Here is an 18192-nt window from a genome sequence, read left to right on the forward strand (position 1 = left end):
GGGCAGGTCCGGGCCCCCCGCTCCTTCCTGCCTCGCCGGGGGAGGGGCTGCCGCCGCCGGCCGGGGAGCCTGGGTGGGGCCGCCTGCTGGGTCCTCGTCACCATGGCAACCGGCCTCCCCCTCCTCCTCCGGTTCCCACTCCCCCTTGTCCATGATGCTGAGGACGTCGCCCAGCATGGAGGGCCCCAGGTCGATGTGGAAGGACATGATGGACTCGGCGTGCTTCAGCCCAAAGCTGGCCTTGGGTACCACGGGCAGATCCGCCAGGTCCCCGAAGGCCTGCTCGTCGAGGAGGGGGTCTGGGGAGTGGGGGGCGGAGGCCCCATTCCGCCGGGGCCCCGCCTCCTCCGGGCCGCCCTCCCCCGTGGCCTTCCTCACGGGGCTGGAGGACAGGCTCTTGGGCAGCTTGCTGGAGCCCTTCTCGGCGGCCTCCTTCTCGTTCAGCTGAGGCAGGGACATGGCGTTCTTGACGAAGAGGGCCGAGTCCCGCAGGGGGCCCAGCACGTCCCTGTGATCCCGGTCGCCCCTGCTCACTGACTGCGACCGCTTGCTGCCCCGGAACTTCCGGGACAGGAGGCCGCGCTTGGAGGAGGCGGCGGCCTGCTCGTCCACGGACTCACTGTCCAGCTCCCCAGCCTTGCTGTTGAGGAAGGAGGTGTCCCCAAAGGCGTCCCCTGCCCGGCCCACGTGCATGGTGTGGCGGAAGTCGCCCAGCGGGGCGCTGATCATCTCGGCCGTGAGGTCCACTCGGGAGCGGCGCTTGGAGTGCACGGAGCTGGACACCAGCTGCTTGAGGATCGGCATCTTGCCGGGGGGGCGGGGGAGGGGAGGAGGGGGTCCCCTCCAGAGACAGCAGGCGGATCTGAGGTCAGATCTGAAGTCCGGCGGGCGGAGGGGGCGATAAGGAGGAGATCATAGGGCTGCAAGAAGAGAACAGCAGGGAAAGGGTTAACCCAGCTGTCCGCTCAGCACAAAAGCCCATCTGCCCAGGGGTGGTGGTTATTTAAACCTCCGCTCACCTCTTTGGAGCTCAAGTAGCCACAGGCACGCTCTCCCTGAGACTTGATCCCTGAGACTTGAGCGAGAGAGCCTTCTTCTAAAGGACAATGCCTCCCGCACCCCGCAACCAGGATGCCCCTAGAGGCGGAGGTACACAGGCAACTCCAGGCAGCCGACCCGGAGAGACGTGACTCCAGTGAACAGCCGGTCCGGAGACACGCTGTAAGTTAGTTCTCCCTGCTGCCTGACCTCAGCCCCTGTGGAGTCAGCGGACACCTCATTCTGAGTCACGGTCCTTAGAGGAGGGAGAGGACGGCCCAGGCCCCAGGGAGGCGCTGCCTGGGACAGACGTGCTCCACAGACGTGGGCGGCAGCTCACTCTCTGAATCAGAATCGGGTGGAGCTGCCGGGACCCAAAGGACCAGCTCCCCAGCCCTCCGGCCCGTGGTGGGTGTCCCGAGGTGAGGATCCTGCCTGCGACGTCTCCACAGTGGAGCCCCGAGCTCTTTGCCAAGGATCCACCCTCCGCCTCTCAGAGACCAAGACTGGGAAACTCCCAGTGTCTTCAATCACTAGGGGTACAGGGAGGCGGAGACTAAACCCTAGATGGCCGAGGCGCCCTGGGAATGCAGACCCCCAGGTAATTAACCTGAGCCAGAAAGCATCAGCAGGGAGGCCAGGAGAGCCTCTGAAATCTCCTGGCGGGTACCACCCATGCAGCTCCTGGCAAGGGCCAAGCTGAAGTCCAGTGTTGAAGCCAGACCAGCCCCCAGTGCTAAACCCAGCAGCGCAGGGCTGAGCAGTGTGGGGTGATGTGGGCACAGGGACTTAACCAAGGCTGGCGGGTGAGGGGGTGGTCCTGGGCCACCGGTCCTGCTAACAGCACAGCTCTCATCGGCCCCCACATTCCAGGCCCATCCTCCCTGTTGCCAAGGGCAACCCAGGATGTCCCACCGGGTTTCTTCCTCACCCCCGATGCTGCCCTAAGCCAGGCCACCACATCCCAGTTGGCCCTGCTTCCCCTTCCCCCATCCTTCACCTTTTGGCTAAATCAAAACCCGGTCCCCAGTGCAGACCCCCCGATCAGACACCCGGTCCCCGCCTCACTCCTCGCTGCTCCCCTACCCCTGCGGTCCACCCTGGCCCTGAGCTTCCGTCTCCCGGACTCCAGGGCTGGACATGCACAGCTCCCTGCTAGAATACCTGTCACCTGGCTCAGCCAACGTCTTCCAGGGCTCAGCGGAGCTGTCACTTCTTCCAGTAAAGCTGCTTTAGCCCGGGTGAGACCTCCCGACCACCTCCTGCCCGACCCCCAGCACTGTGGACGCCCTTGCTCCCAGCAGGCACTGGCTCTGTCATTCTACCACTGCCGGCTCGGCCTGACTGTCATCTTCCCACTGAACTATGAGCTTCCGGAGGGCTCCAAAGGGCCTGTCACCGCTGAATCCCGTCCAGCAGTGCGTGGCACAGTCGGTCCTCAAACACCTGTTGAAAGGCCAACACCTCCCTCCCACCCCCCACCTCCACCCCAGCCCCTGGGCTGCTCCCTTTCTGCCCTCCTGAGCCCAAGGACAAGGTCACTTCAGCCTACGGCCCGGCTCCAGGGCTCCCAGCCTGACCTCTCTGTGCCCTCTAACCCCCTCCCCTCGCTCTCGTTCTTTGTTCCTTGTCCTGCTGGTGATGCCCAGCCAGATGGTCCCCCCCAACCCCCAGGCAGTCATAGCGCTTGTCGCTCCAGGACAGGGGAGGGTGGCGAGACACGGGGGCTCACCTGCCACACAGGTGAGCCCGGCTGGGCGGACTCAGGTGAGGACTCCTGAAAGGCCTTGAGATGACCCACTACAGTCGGTCAGCTCCCCCTCCTCTCTCTCCTCCTTCCCCCCAGACCCTCAGGAAAGTTCGCTTCCCCTACCTCCGAGCCGGCCCCTCGCTCCTGCCCATGCCCTGCTATCTGACGTCTAAACAAGTCACGGAACAGCTAGACCAGGTTTTGGCAAACGTTTTCCATAAAGGTCCAGACAGCAAAGGTTCTCGGCTTCATGACTGACACGGTCTTGGTCCCAGCTTCTCAGCTCCACCTTTGCAGTGGTAGGAAAGCAGCAGTAGACCGTATGTAAACAAATGGGCATGGCTGTGTCCCAATAAAACTTTATATATAAAAACAAGCGGTGGGCCAGATTTGGGCCATAGTCTGCTGACGCCTAAACTAGACACGTGAAAAGTACTGGCCTTAGGGTCATCCCCTCCACATCGCTCCAGGAGAGAGTCACCATATGTGACCCTCTGGGCCAGCCACGGGCTCTCAGGCCAACGTTGGGGAAAACTCTCTTTGGCTAAACAAGAGAAAAGGAGGACGGAGTGAGTCGGCCTCAGACACGTTTGGCATAGAAGAAAATCAACCAGGTTTCTAAGGCACTCTTGGTACTGGAGAATCCCTCGGGCTTCTGCTGCCACCAGGGCAGTGAAGCAAGAATAGAAAGGGTCCACATCTTCAACCTGCCTGCAGTTCAGCTCCTGGCTCTGGTCACAGAATCCTGTGTTCTTCAGCTCTTCCATTTTCCAGATGAGAAAACAAGTTCACTGAAGCAAAGTGACTTATCCAGATGTATGTGCCTAAGAGCAGAGCTGGGCTGGAAGCCGGTCTCCTGGTCCAGTGCTCTCTCTACTCCATGCCAGGCCTCTTTCTGGCCTTTGGTGGGTAGCATCTCCGGTCAGTTACCCTCCCCACTTCTGGCTGGAAGAGTCCAGAGAAAGAAGAAGCCTGGCCGCTGCCTCAAGAAGATTCCTGTATTACCCTGGAGCAGATTCTGACACCGCTGACACTTTAGCCAGAGAATTCTCTGCTGTGGGAGCCGTCCTGCACATTATAAGATGTTCTGCTGCATCCCTGGTGTCTACCTACCAGATGCCAGTAGCATCCCTCCCCCGCTTGTGACAATCAAAATGTCTCCAGACATGCCAAGTGTCCCCTGGGGGGCAACCCTGCCCTGGAGTGAGCGCACACATGTGAAAATAAAACATATAGTAATCACCAGGTGAACAGAAAAACAAACAAATTTAAAAAAAGAAAAGAAAGAAAACTGAAAAAAAGAATAAAAAAGAGAGGGAGGAGGGGCTTCCCTGGTGGCGCAGTGGTTGAGAGTCCGCCTGCCGATGCAGGGGACACGGGTTCGTGCCCCGGTCCGGGAAGATCCCACATGCCGTGGAGCGGCTAGACCCGTTAGCCATGGCAGCTGAGCCTGCACGTCCAGAGCCTGTGCTCTGCAACGGGAGAGGCCACAACAGTGAGAGGCCCACATACCGCAAAAAAAAGAGAGAGGGAGGGAGGGAGGGAAGGAGGGAAGGAGGGAAGGGAGGGAACTTAAAGGATCAGAATTGTGGGATCAGTGACATGAAGCTCCAGAGTTGCGTAAGGGTTTCAAAGTAACGGCAGGAATCCCCAGAGCCAGTAAGCGTCAGGCACTGTGGTTTCCCTGATCTTAAGTGCTTATTAAAAAGAACAGAAAGGGAAACCGCAGGCCCAGCTGCCCAGGGCTCGGCAGAGATGGTGCAGACCCCTGTGGGCACCAGCAGGGACCAGGCATCCTGGCCATCGCGGCTACAGGACAGAAGGGCCCCCACCCCTGGCACATCCTCAAGGGTAGAGCTCGAGATCTGGATAAGAGGGGCCGGCAGGAAGGTGCCTAGGCCCCTGCACAGCCGCACAGCCCAGGAAGGCAGAGCAGGTCCGGCCAGTGCTTATCTGCCTCTGTGGTCTCGCTCCCGGAGGGTGTGGGAACGAGGCTTTGCGGCTTGTGAGAAACCAAACCCTCTTCAGTATCCAGCATGAAAATGTCCCGAGTCCTGAGAGCCGGGGCCCAGACGGAGGCCCCCACTGGTCCCCCAGCCCAGCAAGGAGGGGCTGCAGCAGCCCTGGGGCCCTACAGCTAGAGCTCAGGCTGGACAGGCCGGGCTTCAGGGCTGGCAAGAAGAGCTCACTCACCGGGTTGTTTTAAATCCTTGGTGTCATGGTACCCTCATGACACTGTCACCCTAAGCTTTGACCAGAGAGCAATTTGGGGGTGAGGAGGTGGAACTCCGAGTACAAGTACGAGCAGGTGCCCTGGGCCAGTCCTGGGGTAAGTTTGGGGAGACCTGAGCACCCACCCGGAAAGGGACTGTGCACAGAGAGCCGCGGCTTCGGGAGGGGGCGTGGCTAAGCCCTGTGACCCAGCTCTGGGGAAGTGGCTAAAACAGGCCGCCAGATGACAGGCAGCCGCTCCCCACAGCCCGCCCTGGGGGGGACTCCCTGGCCCTGCCACCCCGGAAGCCACATCCCCCTTTCCTGGCAGAGCAAGGGAAAATGGAGCAGCAACTCGCATCTCTCCAGCCTCTGCTGGAATCAGATTCTGCTACCCTTGGCCCCTGACCACAGGACATTCCTGTAAGCCAGGGGCGACGAGCCCTCCCCGCAAGGCCAGGCCCCCGGTTGCAAGGACACCAAGCACACCCTCAGCTCAGCTCCCGGGACGGGAAAGGACAGCCCTGGCCTGGACCCTTCCTCATCCTCCCCGGCGGGCCGTCCAGAGAGCGCTGCCCTCCCACCTCAGCCCAGCAGCTCCCAGACAGACCCGAGCTCTCCCGGGAAGCCAGGCAGGGCTCCCGCCGTGCAGCTGGCCTGGAACCTCACCCTGGCACACAGAGCGCACGTGCCTCAATGGCCACTGCCACGGCCACCGGGCAGCCAGCCCCTCCATCACCATGCCCCCTTCTCACCACCCACCCCGTCCGATTCCAGCCCCCAGCAACGCGGCATTGACACGATGACTTCGGTCGTGGCTTGGACTGGATACAAGTGGCTTCGTTCCCTTATTCATTCACTCCTCACTCACTGACTTACTGCACACCCACCAATTTCCCCATAACTCCTCTGGGCCCTGGAGACAGAGCAGTGAAAATAACAAGGTGGATGAGCCCAGACTTCCAGGCACACTTGTGGTGTGAGTGTGGGTGGGTGGGCGACGGGGCTGTAAACAAGCGAATAAAACAGAATCTTGTAGTCCTCAGGGTCAAGCGGGTAACGAGGGAGGGTGAGAGCGGGAGTTACGGGCTGTGGGAGGCCCCTCTGAGAACCGAGTGACGAGAAGGAACCAGGCACGCCAAGAACATGCGGGTTGTGGGGACAGCACGTGCAAAGACCCTGAGGCGGGAACAAGCTTGTGTTTGAGGAACGGAATGAAAACCCAGGGGCCAGGTCACACAGGGCCCTCACAGGAAGCCCAGGCCGGAGTTTGGATGGCGTTCTAGGTACCAAAGGAAACCTCCCTAAGCAGGAAGCCATCCCATCTGTGTGTTTGGAGGTTCCCATGGCAGTGGCTGGACTGGAGGCACGGAGGAGGGGAAGCAGGAGTTCAGGGCAGAGGATGGGGGCCAGGACGTGGGTGTGGTTAAGGAGATGGACAGAGTGGGGGCACATCCAGGGCAGGTTTTGGAGCTGGAGACACCAGGAGCTGAGGGCCCGGATAGGGGAGGAGAGGGAGGGCGGACTCAAAGGGGAGCTCGAGCCCAGGAGTCCTCTGCCAGGGGTGCGTCTCAGCCGGCAGGCCAGGGACCTTTCCCTCGGGGTGCAACCAACTTTCTGCCACCAGGAAGAACTTGACTTTGCCAAAACGGGGGAAGCATTCTGCTACACAACATCCGTGAGCTGGAACAACTGTGCAGGAAACGCAGCGCGACGCGGGCCACGATGCCCTGTGAGAGGTTAGGGGCTCTGGCTTCTGTCGCCAGAGAAAGATCCAGCGCTTTCTGGAATGCTCCCCAGCCCTATCCTGTGAAGATAAGGAATCCCAGAGAAAGGGGAAGACTGTTTCATTCCAACAGCTGATGGGCAGCACAGGGAAAGGATGAGAACCGTGGGTGCTTTGATGCATAGTTACACACAACAGGAGGAACTTCAGTGGGGGCTGTGTGGTTATTTTTAGCTGACTTCAGTATATTTAGAATCTTTTAGTTCCTTCACTAACACTGCCACAAGCCCTCTCATATCTGAAAGTGCGCCGTTTGCACCAGGCTGGTAGGACGCACCGTCTTAAAATAATCTGAGCCTGAAAATCCACATTTAAATTAAAAAAAAAAAAAAAAAAGCCCAGGATAGAAACGGGAAATATCACTATTATAACTCCTGTACTACTTGTGTATCTGTGTCAAATATCGCCTTAAAATACCTGGGTGTGGAGCAACCCCACTCATAGATAGAGAGGACCAATTCAGAGATTTGCCCTGGGTCATGGATGGAAGGCTTTATTCCCACACCCGGGCTCCAGCCACTAAAATAGCCCCGCAGGAGCCAAAGTGCAGGGGCCGCCACACATCAAAACAGGGAGCGTGTAATTTATGCACACACACACGTGTATCTTTTATAGCTTATATACACGGCTATTGTCAATCCATGCAGCAACGAATGTTTCAGTTTTCCTTCTTTTTTTTTTTTAAATATTTATTTATTTGGTTTTTGCCGGGTCTTAGTTGCGGCATGCATGTGGGATCTCGTTCCCTGACCAGGGATCAAACCCTGGACCCCTGCATTGGGAGACTGGAGTCTTCACCGCTGTGCCACCAGGGAAGTCCCTCAGTTTTCCTTCTTTTAAAGAAAGTCAATATGTGACATAGAAGTTCTGGTGTTTTCTTATCACATCTCAGTGGATTTTTTTGCACACCCCTGCGGGTGCCACAGTACGGTACCCATGATGTCACGTGACTCCCACGGAGGCATCCACGATGCCTTCAACTTCAGAGGTTCCTAAGACTGAGACGGAGGACACGCAGAGATTATCCAGCCCGGTGGCGGGCTACTAGGGTGGAGAAAAGTACTCGCCCAAGGCCAAGAAGCTGGTGAGGGGCCCAGATGGCACCGGCACCCAGGTCCCCTGTCTCCCAATCTCTAAAGTTCCTTTGCAGATACCATGGGGGTTGACGCACTGCCAGGCACCGGGCTAGACCTTCTTGTGTCTGTTACCATCTTGGTGGCACTGAGCTTGGCAAGGGGAGGGGAAGGACTTCCCTCCCACCCAACAGCAGGTACTAGGTGCCACCAGGCAGGGAGAGTGGTACAAAGCCAGGGACCAGGGCTTCCCTGGTGGTGCAGTGGTTAAGAATCCGCCTGCCAATGCAGGGGGCACGGGTTTGAGCCCTGGTCCGGGAAGATCCCACATGACGCGGAGCAACTAAGCCCGTGTGCCACAACTACTGAGCCTGCGCTCTAGAGCCCATGAGCCACAACTACTGAGCCCGTGAGCCACAACTACTGAAGCCCGTGTGCCTAGAGCCCGTGCTCCGCAACAGAGAAGCCACCGCAATGAGAAGCCCACGCACCACAACGAAGAGTAGCCCCCGCTCGCCGCAACTAGAGAAAGCCCGCGCGCAGCAACGAAGACCCAACGCAGCCAAACATAAATAAATTTAAAAAAAATTAATTTTAAAAGAAGAGAAAAAACAGGGATCAAATGCTGCTCAGAGACAGTGGTCCCAGGACAGGGTGGTCTTGGGGCATCGGCAATTACGGCAGGTTCTTTGAGTAGACTTTCAGTCAAGGATGATTCAGGAGTGCCCGCGGTGGGAAACCCGCCCTATGGAACTATTTCAAAGCAGAAAAAAGTCCCTGACACAGACAGTCTCTGAAGCCTTATTCATAATAGCAAGAGACTGGAAACAACCTAACACCCAACAAGAAGAAAATGGTTGAGAAAACTAGGAGCCATTAACTCGACAGATTATCCTGCAGGCGTGAAACGCAGGGTCAGCGAAGACCACGCAGGACGTGGAAAACTGTTTACCAGACGACATCGAGTGGAAGGAAAAAAGGCAGAATTTAGGCTTGTTTACACAGTGATCACAAACTACACACACATACACACTCACGAATAAAGGCAAAAGGGCAGGCAGAGAGATTCAGGAGTGATGTCAGGCTTGAGAGGAAAACGGGCTTTTTCCTTTTTAAGTTTCCTTTAATGTGGTAGTGCTGTTTGGATAATAATAATAGTAAAAATCCCAAAGCATCAAAGGCTTAAGGAAAAAAATCTTCATTTCCAAACCAGCTTTAAACTCTCAAGTTCTCAGGGTCCACCAGCTGCAGCCCATACAAGGCGCCAGGTGGGGGCCGGGCGGGGGAGCACAGGGCTCAGACCACACACTCTCCTATCGAAACATCTCCCGTCAAGGTCTGTTCTCTTTCTCTCCCGTCCCCCTAGATCTGCATCTACCCCAGATGGACAAGTTTATAACATCCTCGTTTTATTTTTAAGCTGTTTGGGAGGAGAAAGTAGGCAATCTATTATAAAACCTGGTGGCAGGGGAAATAGGGAGCTTAGGACCCCCCAAAAGAACCAGCTTCCCAACAGCTGCTCGAGCCTCCGCAACTGAGCAGATGAAAAATAACGATCCCCGCACCCCCACCCCGGAGAATGGCCAATTTCCAGCGACACTGAGGCCCTAAGCTGGAGGCCAGCCCCCAGTGGAACCCTGGGCAGGTGAAGGTTCTCTTCAAGGTCTCTGCTGCTTCCACCGCCCCAGCTCAGCTCTCCTGATGGCTACAAAAGAGCAGAGGAAACGAGAAGGGGCGGGGTCACACAAGGACTCCCCCGTGCTCCGGCCACTGGCTGCCCGTGACCACCAGTAAGGCAGAAATAGCAGCGCTGTCAGCAGTTCTCATTGATTGGGTGCCTGCTGCACGCCAGGCATTGTGCGGACTTCGTTAAATTTGTGCCTCTGACCCTGCAAGGAGGGTGTCACGATTGCCTCCATCGTAAAGAGAAACTGAGGCTCACATGGAACAAATGCCCTCGCTCACTCTCCCAGCTACTAAATGGTGGTGTGAGCCCGTTTCTGGCAGACCTTGGAGCACAAGCTTTTCTGTATGAGGTGATGCTCTCTAGCTTATTCAGATGTCCGCAGCTGAGAAGACGGCACATCGACGGAGGGATGGGGGTAGGGTGGGATTAGGGAGGCTGTTCATCTAAGATAAGACCTTGGGACCAAGACTCACTTGACTGACTCCCCCATCAGAGACCTGCTCCCAGGGATGGTTCGGATGGGCTCCTCCTTACACAAGATCTCATCCCAGCTTCCCGCTCTGAGGACCCTCCCAATGTTCTGATCCCCCGGGAGATGAGAGGTGGGGAGGACCACCCTGAAGCAGAAGCCAGGGCTCGCCCAGCAAAGTTAAAAGAGTGGGCACGGGCTTCCCTGGTGGCGCAGTGGTTGGGAGTCCGCCTGCCGATGCAGGGGACGCGGGTTCGTGCCCCGGTCCGGGAGGATCCCACGTGCCGCGGAGCAGCTGGGCCCGTGAGCCATGGCCGCTGGGCCTGCGCGTCCGGAGCCTGTGCTCCGCAGCGGGAGAGGCCACAGCAGTGAGAGGCCTGCCTACCGCAAAAAATAAAAAAATAAAAAAACAAAAATTTGGAATATACTGGGTTAAAGAAAGTGTTCGTTTCACCTATCTCTTGTTACTTTCTAAAATGTATCTATTCAAAGTGTAAATTCTGTAAGGGACTTGTGTGCTACTTCTCTGGGACTGTGCTGAGTTAGACATGTTCCCTCTTTTTTAATACAAGCAGCACTTTCCATTGTAGAGGGATGAATAAAGCCAACCATTGTTTGTGTTTGAGTGAAAATTGTTACATGTTCGTAACTAACGCTACACGATTTTAGATTAAGTCCTAAGAGCCTCAGTTTTACATCCAGCAGACCACTGATGAATGCTAGGTTGTTTCAGTTTTGTTCAAACGCTGTAACAAACAGCCTTCCAGCTAAGTCTGTCCGAGTCCTTATTTCTGGAGGATACCTACTTATAAGTGAGTAAAATTACTTCTGTTTCTTCTTCCTAACTTGTTCTCCAGAAGGTTTTTACCAAGTTGCAGTCTCACCAACACAGGGTGATGGTGTCCAACAACAGGTGTTACTGTGTCCTCAACTGAATTGAAAACAACAAAACCACAATCAGTACCATGCTCAAACTTATAATTTTCATTCCTTCTCTTACTAAGAGGGTGAGCATTTAAAAAAAATATCATCTTCCCTGTGAACTGCTTGTTGAAGGCTTCTGCACGTTTTCTGCGTGGGGGCAAGGCGGCTTCACCTTTTCCAATGGGTTTGTATGACTTAAAATATGAAGGCTCTTAAAAATGTTGACTATATTTTGCAAATATTCCTGCAAATGTATCATAGGCCCATTTTCCATGTGGTGATTTTGTTGTTTTCTTTTCCATAGAGTTGCTTATTAATTTTTACACGGTCAAATCTGTTGTACAATGTCTGGCTTTAGTACTATGAAGCAAAGACCTCGCCCACTCCCAAGTTTTATGAAAATATTCACTCCTTCTAAAACGACTAGGTAATAATGAAAAACTACTCATGGAGAAAAAATACTCAAAGGAAATACAAAGATGTCTGTGGCTTATCTATTTTAAATGACCCACAATTTTATAAGAAATTAAAAATATAACAGTAAAGTTCGTTACTGGTTCTGTATAAAACTGCTATAAAATATGAGTGAAGAGTCAAATGCTACCTTCGTCAGATATATACAGATACTCCCCACGGTTTCTCCAAACTTCCTCTTCTGCTTATTGATCTCTGTTCATTCCTAAACCAGGTCTATACTGTCAACTCTGTAAAATATGTTTTGAGTATCTAGTAGAATAATATCCCTACACTAACTTTTCTCTGAAAATGTCTTGTCTTTTCTAATGCAGTTAGTCTTCCAGATGGACTTTAGAAACATTTTATTCAGTTCCAAAAGAAATCCTGACGGAATTACATTGGCATTGAAAGCAAACAATAAATTAATTTGGGAAGAAGTAACTGTATCACAGCATCACGCCTTCATATCCATTTATTCAAGTCTCTTAGACATTCTCCATTAATTTTTGTGGGTTTTCTTCCTACAAGCCTTACACACGTCTTGTCAAGTTTATCCTGAGTTATGTTATGGCCTCTCGTTGTGAAAGCAGTTTGTACCCTGCCCCTTTTATGTAGCTATAGCTTCTGACTGGTTGTAGCTGGTATGTGGGAAAGCTACAGTTTTAAAATTTGTATCTCGGGCTTCCCTGGTGGCGCAGTGGTTAAGAATCCGTCTGCCAATGCAGAGGACACGGGTTCGAGCCCTGGTCTGGGAAGATCCCACATGCCGCGGAGCTACTAAGCCTGGGCGCCACAACTACTAAGCCTGCGCTCTAGAGCCTGTGAGCCACAACTACTGAAGCCCACGTGCCTAGAGCCCGTGCTCCGCAACAAGAGAAGCCACTGCAGTGAGAAGCCCGCGCACCGCAAGAAAGTGTAGCCCCTGCTCGCCGCAACTAGAGAAAAGCCTGTGTGCGGCAATGAAGACCCAGTGCAGCCATAAATAAATAAATGTATAAGGAAAAAAATAAATAAAATTTATCTCTCTTTGTACTATCTTACACACCCTAATCAACTGTATAATTAAAATTTTCGGGCTTTGCAAGTAGACCAGCCCATCATCTGCAACTAATAATAATTCTGCCTCCACCATTCCTCATTCTTATCTCGTTAAATTTGCTACACTTGCCAACATAATGTTGAATACTACTACTGACAATGAAGATCTCTGTTCCCGGCATTTACAGTGCTGTTCAAAACCTAAGTCATCCAACACAGTAGTCACTAATCACATCAGGCTGTTGAATGCCTGGAATATTTCTAGTGCCACCAAGGAACTGAATTTTTAATTTTTCTTTCATTTTAATTATTTTAAATGAAAATTTAATGCTTGATTCAGTTATCGGAAAACTGAAGTATGTTTAAAACACCTTGAGTGTGTGAATCTACCCTTTTAGCTGCACACTTTAGGAAATCCAAATTCCGGTTATTTATAAAATGTAGCCTCCAAATTGAGATGTGCTATAGTTGTAAAATATACACTGGATTTTTGAAGGCCTTGTATGAAAAAATAATGTAAAATATCTCATTAATCTTTTTATGATCACGTGGTGAAATGACAGTATTTTTGACACACTGGCTTAAATAAAGCATATTAAAATTGATTTCACCTGTCTGTAGTTTTTAAAAATGTGGTGACTCGAAAACTGCAAAGTTCTTTATGTGCCTGGCTGTATATTCCTACCGACAGTGGTGCTGTCCTAGGGGTACGTCTGTTAATCATGACTCACCACTGGATTCATGCAGATATTCTCAACCGTCTCAGAGAAGTTACAAGTCTTACAGTTTTAGGAAGACGATACCAGTCACTTAGACAGGCTGAGTTGAGGGAAAACACACTGTACCTTGGATAATTAATTTACCCTTTGATTGCTGGAAAATATAATGTCTAGTCTAGTTTAAAGAGTGGGAAATGGTATCTTAGATCCTACCCATGGAGCTCAGGTGGATATACCCTCCCTGGACCATGGGTCACAGAGGAAGTATGAGAAAGGGAATGAACCTCACTGAGCCTTTACTCTGTACCAAGCTAGCTGCTTCACTCTGATTAAACTGCCTTTTGGGGGGCAAGTAGTAACTGTGTCCTAGGCATCTGAAAGACTTTATCACATGTACTCTTCCCAACAATCCCCTGGAGTTATCATCATCATCCCCATCTTGCAGACAAGAAAACTAAGGCTTAGAGTTAAATGCGTCACCCGAGTCACACAGCTGCTAAGGACAGAGCTGTTGAAGTCCGCCTGATTCTGAACCCTGGGCTTTTCCCACTTTACCGAAAGGTGTATCAGGGGAGTGTCATAAGCATCACTGGGGCGCTGGACTCTAAGATCTGATGAAAGTTACGGACGCGTGAACATCCACAGGGCAAACACTTTTGCATAGCGTTTGGCTTAAAATATCCTGAGTCTGGGCTCTCCCACACTCCAGGGAAAGTACAGATAAATGCTGGGAAATATGGGCCACGCCCACCCACCCCCATTACAACAGCTCCGGAGGGACAGGAGTGAGCCGTGACCTGGGAGTGACAGGAAGTGACAGCTCTGGAGCCAAGACTCCAGAGCTCAAGGGCATTCAGCAACTTTCCTTGTTTACAGGCTCTTCCTGGAGGGAGGGAGGGGTGTGTGGCCAGAAACCAGGGAAGGGGTGCCTGGTGGGAGCCCCACTGCTCCTCCCTCCTGCCTGGGGCCTCAGAAGGCAGGGCTTGAAATCAGATCAGCCCGACCTTGCTTGGTCTCACTTCTCTTCTACCGAGAGCACAGCGCTCAGCTGGGGAGTGGGTCGCCAGAGGGAGCCAGGTGCACCTGGTGCTGCTCTGGGGCAGGCTGGTGAATTTCCACCTTGACCCTGCAAGATGGAACGTGCAAGCCTGGGGGACCCCGGAGCCAGACGCCCTGATCAAGAGCAGGCTGGGCCACACCGGGCAAGTTACCTGTGCCTCGGTTTCCTCATTAGTTTTCAAAGCCACTGATAATACCGTGTACTTCCTAGAACTACTGTGAGGATTAAATAAGCTAACACAGGTAAAGCCCTTACACGAGGATGCATAAGGGATGAGCGCTCGTAACGTGTTTGCTGCGACAATGATGCTATAACGTGTTCCTTCTCAGCAGGTGCCCTATGTCTATACCTTGAAAGGTAGGGGAATTCCGGCATCCCCAGTGACGCTCTGGCCACGGTCACCCCCCTAGTTCAAAGAGGACACATACCTTCAGCCCCAAGATGAACTGTTGCGGGGCGGGGCGGTGGGTGTCCTCTGGGTGTCCGAAGCCCAGCTATAGATTGTAGTCCAGACCAGCAGTGGGATCGAGCAGCCCCGAGACTTGGTCCTCTTTCCCTATCTGCCTTCCCTTCTCCTTTAACCTTTTCAAGACGCGGGAGGAGCCTGGCTTTTCTTAGACAGGAATTCAGCTCCTTCCGATCTCAGTTCAACACGGTGGATGAGGCGGAGGTGGGAAAAGAGAAAGCCCTCCAATTCCTCCCTAGGATGTGGGTTAGCAAACGTAGGAATTTGGGGGACCAGCTACCAGCAACAAATAACGCACAAAGTCTCAACATTATCGACCCCCAATAAAACACAGCCTGGTCCTTTGGACCTAACCCGATTCTCATTAGAGGTGTCCACAAATGGCACTGCCAGCCCTAAGTTTCTTCTGTGCTCACTCTGGCTCTCTACTCCCACCCTTTGATTGAGCCTCAGACCCTCAGGACCAAGGGCAACATTCTGAGGAACAGAGAAGGGCTGCAGGGAGTGGAAACCTGAGTGTGGAGGGGAAGGAAGGTCAGGGAACAGACACCGGAATACAGAGCCTGGCTTCACTGTCACATTGGGGAGATCCGAAGCTGGGGTCTGTAGACCAAGTTCAGTTACCCCCAGAACTGCCTGGATGCAGGTATAAGAACCCAGAGACTCTCCCAGGGAGGCTAGAGGCTGCCCTGGCTGACACCATCTGTCACCCCTGATGGCCAGGGCAGAAGACGGTGGTCTGAGCAGCCCTGGCTGAGCAAGAGATGCTGTCCCTTTCTTGCCCTGGCACTGTGGCTTTTCAGATGCCCTCAGCCCCTGGGATGAAGGAATGAGGGGGAAATGCCAGCAGTTTCTTACCGTCTGGGTAACCCCAAACTGTGCTCACCTGACCCAAAAGGGAGACCCTTCTGCAGTCTGGGAGGGTGAGTGGAAACCACCAGTGTCCCACCTGCTGGCAAAGGAGGGCTCTGGATGTCGGTGCTGCCACCCCGGCCTGGAGTCCTGAGCTGCAAGCTGGTGGTGCCTGGGGGAGACTCTGATGTACATTACTGGAAGGAAGCCCAAGCCTCCTTGTATTTTAAGCTAGAGCTTCAGGGACACAGTGAGTGGGAATGCGGGATGCTCACGGCTCAACTTCCTTCCCAACACCCTGCAAGCCAAGAAAAAGCCAGGGCCAGCCATGCACACGAGCCCCTCCCAGCACAGTCCCGCACCCCAGCTCCCTGTCCAGAGCACGCTGGCAGGGGTCCAGCCTTCCGGAGCACCCCCGAGGTGCTGGCCCTCAGGACACTCTGCCAGAAGGGTCCAGGGCTCGGTTCCTTTTCCCAAGGTTGAGGAAAAGCCTCCAGTACATAGGTCAGAAGACAGAGGCCCGGGTCGGCTCTCTCAGCTTCCAGGGCCAGATTGCTCAACCCCTCTCCCTCCGCCCCCAAGCCTTATCTCTGGCATCAACCCAGATCCTGTTCCTCCAAGGGACAGACTCCTCCCTCCTCCCACAGGGACAAGATCCTCTGAGCCTGTGGAAGCTCCAGCCACAGGAGGCTGGAGTCACAGCCCGACAGCGAGTCTGGCGGTTCCGGCCTCTGAGCCGTGTCCATTCCCACCTTCCAAATCAGAGGAGAGGGGGCAGGGAAGAGGACGACAGAGGGGTGGCCAGCTGCAAACATCTTGCTTGCCACACCTGGGCACAGCCTGTCCTGGCCGCAGAAATCAATCAACCACTCCAAAGGTGGAGGCGGTTAGGATCCCTGAACCAGAGCCAACCCGAGGCCCTGCTGGGAAAGTTCCTGATGTGCAAAGAGGGTCTCCGAGCCCTCTCCCAGGTCAACATCTGCCCATCCCCACCTCCCCACTTTGTAGACTAGACTCTCACGTGCTGGGGGCTCCCTGGTCTCCAGTCCTGTGAGGGCAGCAGGACAGAGGCAGGCTGGGTGTGTCTGTACATCGGACTGGAAGGAGAATCGGTGAGTGGGCGGGGGTGAGAAAAATGAGAGGGAAATGGAAGAGCGGGGTCAAGAAAGAGGTGGGAATCCCAGAAAAATGGAAGGAATGCTCAAAGTCCAGGCCTGAGCTACGCTACGGAGTGTCACGTGAGCTATGGGTCATCAGTGAGCAGGGACTCCAGGAACTCAGGGAGATGGCAGAGGGGCTGAGACCCCAAACCACTGTCTTATTTTCAGTCCCTGCAGGGGTCACCGGGATCCTTGGGAAGACCAGGAGAACCCACTTGGGTATCTCCCAAGGCTCACTGAACCCCCTGTTTGTAGGAAGGAGCAGCTGTCCCCAAGGACTGGAGGGGCAGAGTCCAAGTTCGGAGGAGATAAACCACTCTAATCGGTCAGTCACATGGCAGCTCACACAGGGCAGCTGATGTAAGCTGGAACCCACAGGCACCCCCAGACTCACACAGGGTCCTAGCTTCCCCCCAGGGATGGAGCCCCCCAAGTCACGAGTGGGTGCCCCATTACTGCTTCGGGAGCCCTGGGGCCACCTACAGGCTTGGCTGAGTCCAGCCCTGGTCCAGCAAACTCCCCATTCCTGGGGGGAAATCCACAGCTCGGCTTTCCCCTTCCTTTGTGCCCTGTTCTTTGTTCTTTTAAAATTCAGTCCATCCTGCCGGTGGTCCCCTCCTCCACCCCAGCCTCAGAAAGGGGGCCGAGGGGGTGGGGAGTTATTAGAAACCCAGACTGTGCAAAGAAGTTGCATTGCTGGAAGCCCTCCTGTAACCGGGCCCCTCATTGTTTACGCGGGCTGGATGGGGAGAGCTTGCTCTGGTCCAGATGGCCTCTGAGGGTAAGGATGAGGGAGACTCCTCCCCCCCCCCCACCCCCCAAACACCCTAAAGAGGAGCTGGGGGCTTCACACAGCTCAGGGACCCTTGCCCCGTTCAACTGCTCAGATAGAGAGCAAAGAATAGGCACTGTGGACGCAGCCCCGGGACGTGGGAGCCTGTCAGATTGCAAGGGGCTGCAAGAAGAAAAGAAAAAGCATTGTATTTCCCCTCCATTCTCCCGGGGAAAAAAAGAAAACTTCCAAAGCGCAGGCTGCGGCGTCTCATCGGGAAACAAGGAATCTGGTTTGAGTTAGCAGAGAGCACCCCTCCCCCAGTCTCTCTCGCACACACACACACACACACACACGCTCACACGCCCCGGCTCGGGCTCCGGCCTCCCCCAGGAAGCCCGCCTAGCCTCGGCCCTCCAGCCCTCGCTCCGGATTCCCGCTCCGCATTCACCGGAGGCGGCCCAGCCCGCAGAGTGGCTCACCGGGCCGCAGCCCGGGCAGGGGGGCAGTTTTGTGCCCCCGATGGGGGGCGCTCCAGGGAGGGGGCGGAGCTAGAGACGGCCGATCCCAGTTCCACCGCCCCAAGCGGGCGATTAAATCATTAACCGACCGCTCCCGGCTCGTGGCCAGGCCGGGAGCGCTCCGCCGGGTCCCGCGCGTAGCCCCCTCCCGGGCTCGGAAGCGGCTCCACCCCGCCGGTCGGCGCCTCGGCCTCCCCACGCCTCGGCCTC

The 18192-nt window shown here is 54.6% G+C and overlaps 2 protein-coding genes across 2 annotated transcripts in view; both read right to left on the reverse strand.

Moving 5' to 3' along the window:
* CPSF4L (cleavage and polyadenylation specific factor 4 like) overlaps nt 1-18192 on the reverse strand; it is a 43426-nt gene that overhangs the window by 23039 nt on the left and 2195 nt on the right. The window lies entirely within an intron of this gene.
* The window catches only part of CDC42EP4 (CDC42 effector protein 4), a 22222-nt gene that overhangs the window by 1967 nt on the left and 2063 nt on the right, over nt 1-18192 (reverse strand). The window contains exon 2 of the mRNA XM_024760496.1: nt 2-920. Coding sequence (XP_024616264.1) covers nt 2-804 — 803 coding nt within the window. The 5' untranslated portion in view covers nt 805-920. The remainder of the gene's footprint in view (nt 1; nt 921-18192) is intronic.

The sequence above is a fragment of the Neophocaena asiaeorientalis genome, unplaced genomic scaffold, assembly GCF_003031525.2.
Source record: "Neophocaena asiaeorientalis asiaeorientalis breed wild unplaced genomic scaffold, Neophocaena_asiaeorientalis_V1.1 scaffold30, whole genome shotgun sequence".
Taxonomy (NCBI): Eukaryota; Metazoa; Chordata; class Mammalia; order Artiodactyla; family Phocoenidae; genus Neophocaena; species Neophocaena asiaeorientalis.